Source organism: Prunus avium, chromosome 6 (genome assembly GCF_965620075.1).
Source record: "Prunus avium chromosome 6, drPruAviu1.hap1.1, whole genome shotgun sequence".
NCBI lineage: Eukaryota > Viridiplantae > Streptophyta > Magnoliopsida > Rosales > Rosaceae > Prunus > Prunus avium.
In genome coordinates, this window is record NC_142289.1 from 31,490,551 (window position 1) to 31,496,550 (window position 6,000).

At 52.2% G+C, this 6,000-nt stretch overlaps 1 protein-coding gene across 1 annotated transcript; it reads left to right on the forward strand.

Annotated features, from left to right (window-relative positions):
• The first annotated feature begins 1,681 nt into the window (after window positions 1–1,681).
• LOC148294042 (uncharacterized) lies at window positions 1,682–4,192 on the forward strand. Its single transcript, XM_088254705.1, has 3 exons — window positions 1,682–2,239; window positions 2,492–2,763; window positions 3,115–4,192. The coding sequence occupies exons 1-3, from the start codon at window positions 1,682–1,684 to the stop codon at window positions 4,190–4,192; spliced, it is 1,908 nt and encodes a 635-aa protein (XP_088110831.1).
• The last annotated feature ends 1,808 nt before the right edge of the window (window positions 4,193–6,000 follow it).

The window sequence follows — 6,000 nt, forward strand, 5'->3', positions numbered from 1 at the left end:
AGAGTCTGACCACGAGTACACTCCTTCCACCAACCGGTCATCTTCCTACCGTTCGGCAACCCCGACGAAGTTCTCGGAGGTTAACCCTGCCAGGTCCCAGCAGCGATCAGTGCATCAAACGGCGGAGGAGACACCGGACAGAGACCCAGTCATCCGCCTCCTCCTTCAAAGGGTACAGAAGATGGAGGACGATCGGACTCGTTCACAGGAGCCAGACTGGGGAAGGCTTCGGCCAGGACCCTTCACCGAGCGCATAAGGCACTCACGGCAGGATAGGGATGTGCAGCCCCTCCGCATAACCCCTTACACAGGGGTGGAGGATCCACTGACGCACCTTCATTCTTTTCAATCGGCAGTAGGGTGCCGAGGGCTAAACGACGAAGGCCTTTGCCTTCTGTTCCCTTCCTCACTCACAGAAGCAGCTCTGAATTGGTTCTACCGTTTGGAACCAGGGACGGTCGACTCCTTCGACGGGCTGAAGCAAATCTTCCTGAACCACTTCATGATTCAGACGGACAGATTGTACTCTGCTGATGACCTGTATACCATCCGGCAGAGAGATGACGAACCATTGCGCGAGTATGCCGCACGGTTCAGCCATGAGTACTCGAGATGTCCGGATACCGATGACAGGGCAGCCTACGGCGCCTTCAAGAGTGGCCTACGGTCCTCACACTTTCGGTATCTAGTGCACAGCAGCAATTGGCGTACGTATGATGAACTCATGAAACAAGCGGCAATCCACGCCAAAGCCGAATACTTTAACTCGAGGGCCGAGCCCACGGCTCAGCAAGGCGAACCCATGCAGCATCCGTCAACGGTACAAGCATCGCCGTTCGCACCAGCAGCGCAAACAGCTGGGTACCTCGAGAGCCACAAACGTAAAGATGCCGGAAGCTCCCAAAAGGGGCATTCCAAGAAAAACAAGAGCAGGTACGGCAGGGACAACTACCGAGCCCCACTAACGGCACATAACCAAGGGACAGAGGTGTTCACCCTGCTCAACACCTCCTACGAGGCAGTACTGCTGAACGAAAACGAGATAATCCCGAAGCCATCGTTTAGAAAGCCTAATCGGCAGGACGGCAGGGATACAGGGAAATTCTGCCGATACCATCAGCAGAATAGCCACAACACCGAGGACTGCATAAGCCTGCGAAAAATCGTTGAGCGGTTAATTCGGGAAGGCAAACTGGACCAATACATAGCCAGGCCTCAGCAAGCGCCAGTCCCGAACGCTAATCGGCAGATCAACATGATCAGCACGATCAACGGAGGCCTAACCCTTGCCGGAGCATCTAACCGTTCGATAAAGCAGTATGTCAGGGCGGCACAATACCCCCAAGTCCTCGGCATTGAAAGCAGCCGGCATACAAAGATGCCGAAGGTCAGGTGGGAACCCATCACCTTCTCCGAAGAAGAAGAGGAATGGATCATCTACCCACACAACGACCCTATGATCATCCGAGCCGACATTGCCGAGTTCGATGTCGGACGAATCCTGATCGACAATGGCAGTTCGGTAAACGTCATCTTCGCCGATGCATTCAAAGAGCTCGGAATTGATGACAGCCAAGTCAATCGGCAACTCTCGCCTCTCCTTAGCTTTTCAGGAGACCTGGTCTAGCCAATCGGCAGTGTCAGCTTACCAATCGCCTTCGGCACAGCACCACGAAGGACCATGGTCTACGACCAGTTCCTTGTGGTAGACTATCCTACGGCATACAATGTTATTGTCGGCCGAACGGCGCTAACGGCAATAAAGGCCCATTTGTCCCCCCACATGCTACTCATGAAGTTCCCAACCTGCTACGGCACGGGGGCAATCAGGGGCGATCAATTGAGCGCTCGGAACTGCTACGCCACAGCGTTAAAATCGGCAGCTCCGCACAAGCAAAAGGAAACCTTCACGGTCGCAGACTTGCCGAACGGCAATGAACCAGTCGACGATCCAAGGGAGGAAACTCCCGCTCCAGTGGCACAACCTGCCGAAGATCTCGAAACGGTGGCGCTGGACGAGAGCCAACCGGACCGGTGTGTAAGAATCGGTACCATGCTGAACGCCACCTTCCGTGCCGAATTCATCCAGTTCCTTCGGCAGAACTCAGAAGTCTTTGCTTGGTCCTACCACGACATGCCAGGCATATCCCCTGACATCATCAGCCACAAACTGAGCATCTCGCCAGCATTCAAACCTATCAGGCAAAAGCGCCGATCCTATGATGCCGAACGGTATGAGGTCATGAAGAACGAAGTGGACAAACTCATGACCATTGGCTTCATACGAGAGGCCATATACCCGGAATGGCTGGCAAACTCAGTCATGGTTCGGAAGGCAAAAGGCGGATGGCGAATGTGCCAGGACTATACCGACCTCAATAAGGCCTGTCCAAGGGATAGCTTCCCGTTGCCACGCATCGATCAGCTAGTTGACGCCACTGCCGGTCACGAACTGCTCAGCTTCATGGATGCATACTCTGGATATAACCAGATCTTCATGCACCCTGCCGATAGCGAACACACGGCGTTCATTACCGACAAAGGCCTGTATTACTATAACGTCATGCCGTTCGGCTTGAAGAATGCGGGGGCAACCTATCAGAGACTGGTCAACCGAATCTTCGCTGAGCAGATCGGCAGCACCATGGAGGTGTACGTGGATGACATGCTAGTAAAGAGCCGAACGGCAGGAGAGCATCTGAAAAACCTATCGCTCATGTTCTGCATCTTGAAGGATTACCGAATGCGACTCAACCCGACAAAGTGCGCCTTCGGCGTATCTTCCGGAAGATTCCTCGGTTTCATGATCAGCCAGAGGGGTATTGAGGCAAACCCCGATAAAATCAAGGCCATAATCGACATGGAGGTGCCAAAGACACAGAAGGACATCCAGAGCCTTACCGGACGAGTGGCAGCCCTCACTCGCTTCATCTCCAAAGCTACAGACAAATGTGCACCGTTCTTCAAAGCCTTGAAAGGGGGCAAACACCATATAGAGTGGACTGCCGAATGCGATAAGGCGTTTCAAGACTTGAAGGACTATATGGGCCGAGCACCGCTACTGTTAAAGCCCCTCCCTGGAGAAACACTCTCTCTATATCTATCGGTATCCAGCACTGCCGTCAGCTCAGTACTGATACGGATCCCAGAGAAGGCAGAGCTGCCGATCTTCTACGTCAGTAAGGCCCTTCAGGGGGCAGAGTCTCGGTACCCCCCACTCGAGCAGCTGGCTTTAGCTCTGGTCGTTTCTGCCCGGCGGTTGAGGCCCTATTTTCAGGCCCACACCATCGTCGTTCTAACCAACCAGCCCCTTCGGCAAGTTTTTCAAAAACCAGAAACATCCGGAAGGCTGGTGAAATGGGCGATCGAGCTAGGAGAATTCGACGTGCAGTTCAAACCTAGGCCTGCCGAAAAAGGACAAGCCGTAGCAGACTTCATCGCTGAACTGACACCTTCGGAGACTTCAGAAACTGAGAAAACCCCTCCACAGGAAGGCCAACCGAACGGCAGTCGTCTCGACCAGTCAACTCCTTTCTGGATCTTGCACGTTGACGGTTCGGCAAACCAACAAGGATGCGGAGCAGGTCTGGTACTCACCGCTCCCGATGGAGCCAAAATTGAATATGCCATCAGGTTTGGCTTCCGAACGTCCAACAACGAAGCCGAATACGAGGCACTTTTGGCTGGCCTACGGCTCGCCAGAAGCATGGGGGCAATTCAAATCAGCATCTACAGCGACTCGCAGCTAATAGTGAACCAGGTGACTGCCGACTTCGCAGCTAAGGACGCGTCCATGACGGCATACCTTACGGCAGCACACCAACTGCTAAACAAGTTCCAGGCGTACGAGATTCGGCAGATACCAAGGAACGAGAACAGTCACGCCGACGCCCTCGCTAGACTGGCTTCGGCAATCAACGACAAAGTGGGTCGAAAGATCCCCGTCAAGATACTGGCCCTTCCGAGCACCGCCACTGCCGAGATCTGCGCTGTAGAGTACAACGATACGTGGATGTCGCCTATTCATGCTTACCTAACGAACGGTACCCTACCTACAGATAAGGCCAAGGCCAGACAGCTGCGTTACCGATCGACGAGGTACATTGTCATCAACGACATTCTGTACAAACGTGGCTACTCGACCCCCTACATGAAATGTATCACCGAAGAGCAGGGCGAATATGTATCGTGAGATCCACAACGGTGATCACTCCGGTTCTAAATCCCTGGCCCACAAGGCCTTCCGACAGGGATACTATTGGCCGTCAATGCATCGTGATGCAACAACAATGGTGAAGAAATGTGATAAATGCCAACGATTCGGCAATATCCCGCACCTACCTGCCGAACCCCTCACGCCAATCGTGAGCCCTTGGCCGTTTGCCCAATGGGGGCTTGACCTGATCGGACCAATGCCGCAGGGCAAAGGGCAGGTCAAATACGCGATCGTTGCCGTGGACTACTTCACGAAATGGGTTGAGACCGAAGCCTTAGCCACCATAACAGCAGCAAGAGTTGAAGAATTTGTCTGGACCAACATCTGTTGCCGCTTCGGCATTCCCTACGCCATGATCACTGATAACGGCAGACAGTTCGATTCGGCGCTCTTCAGGCAGTTCTGCACTCGCCTCAAAATCAACCTGTTCTTCGCCTCGCCAGCTCACCCTCAATCGAACGGCCAGGTTGAGGTCGTAAATAAGATCATCAAGAAACTCTTGAAACGGCAACTCAACAGTGCCAAGGGCGCTTGGCCGGAGAAGCTTCCCGAAGCTCTGTGGGCCATACGGACATCCTACCGAACCTCCACAGGGGAAACTCCCTTCAGCCTTGCATTCGGCTCAGAAGCCGTTGTCCCAGTTGAGATCGGTGAGTCTTCTTACCGAACGGAAAGCTTCGAGCCGAAGGCTAACGAGGCAGCACTCGCGTTAAGCCTGGATTTAATCGAAGAACGGCGAATGGTAGCCAACCTTCGGAACGAAGCTTACAAACAGCGTGTCTCTCGGTACTACGACTCAAGGGTCAAACCGCGTTCCTTCAGAATCGGGGACTGGGTCATGCGCAAGGTTTCGCTTGCAACCAAAAACCCAACGGAAGGAACCCTCGGACCTTCTTGGGAAGGACCTTACGAAGTCATCGGCATCCTACGTTCCGGTACTTACAGGCTCCGAGGCACAGATGGGAAGACCCTCGGTCACCCATGGAATGTGGACCATCTCAAGAGTTATTTTAAATAAAGCCCCCTAGCCAACGGCAGGGAGGAATTTGTATTTTTGCCTACGACATATATAAATAAAACGAGATTATCCAATTCCATGCATTCAGAACGTAACATCCTAGCGGTATCCGTTCGAAAAAATTGTTTCGGTAGGGCTCACCGAAATGAGCCACAGTAACATTGCCTACGGCAATTAAAAGTACACCACTACATGCCTACTGCCGATTCCAACTTAGCTTGTCAATTTTTATTCCAAGTTAATACAGTATGTACGAGCCTACGGCAGTACAATGCCCTAGAATTACCTACGGTATTCTCATCGCGCATGGACTACAAAGCTATATGGTATTCTAGACGTGCCCACGGCATCTCCATAGGCGAAAGGCTATTGGGATCTTGTTCCTACCGATGCGCGTAATACTTGGGTTCCGGCAAATAGTTATGAGCCAACGGCAGTATCGCTACTTTGGTTTGTATACCGAAGGTAGGGGCACTTTGGTTAAATCCAAAGCAAACAAACTCCTAAATGGCCAACGGCCCAATCGGTAATTATCCTACAGTTATTAGCCTACGGCAGTAACAAGCATGGATAAGAATTCGAACATGAATTAACAAAACACAAGTTTGAAAAGAAAGATAACTTGTTTAAATTAACAAATGCCCTCGGCATAAACTTGTTCGGAAATGCCTAAAACGGCAATTAAAATTACATACTATTATACAAAAATAAAGGGCCCCAAGGCCAGCTTCAAACGACGGCCTCCCTAACGACATCATCGGCAGCA

Bases quoted from the DNA above. Each gene is read 5' to 3' on its own strand.
- LOC148294042 (XM_088254705.1), top strand. From the start codon at position 1,682: ATGGTCTACGACCAGTTCCTTGTGGTAGACTATCCTACGGCATACAAT. The intron at 2,240-2,491 runs GTCATGAAGAAC...GGATATAACCAG, and splicing joins ATGATGCCGAACGGTATGAG to ATCTTCATGCACCCTGCCGA. The intron at 2,764-3,114 runs GTGCGCCTTCGG...ATCGGTATCCAG, and splicing joins ATGCGACTCAACCCGACAAA to CACTGCCGTCAGCTCAGTAC.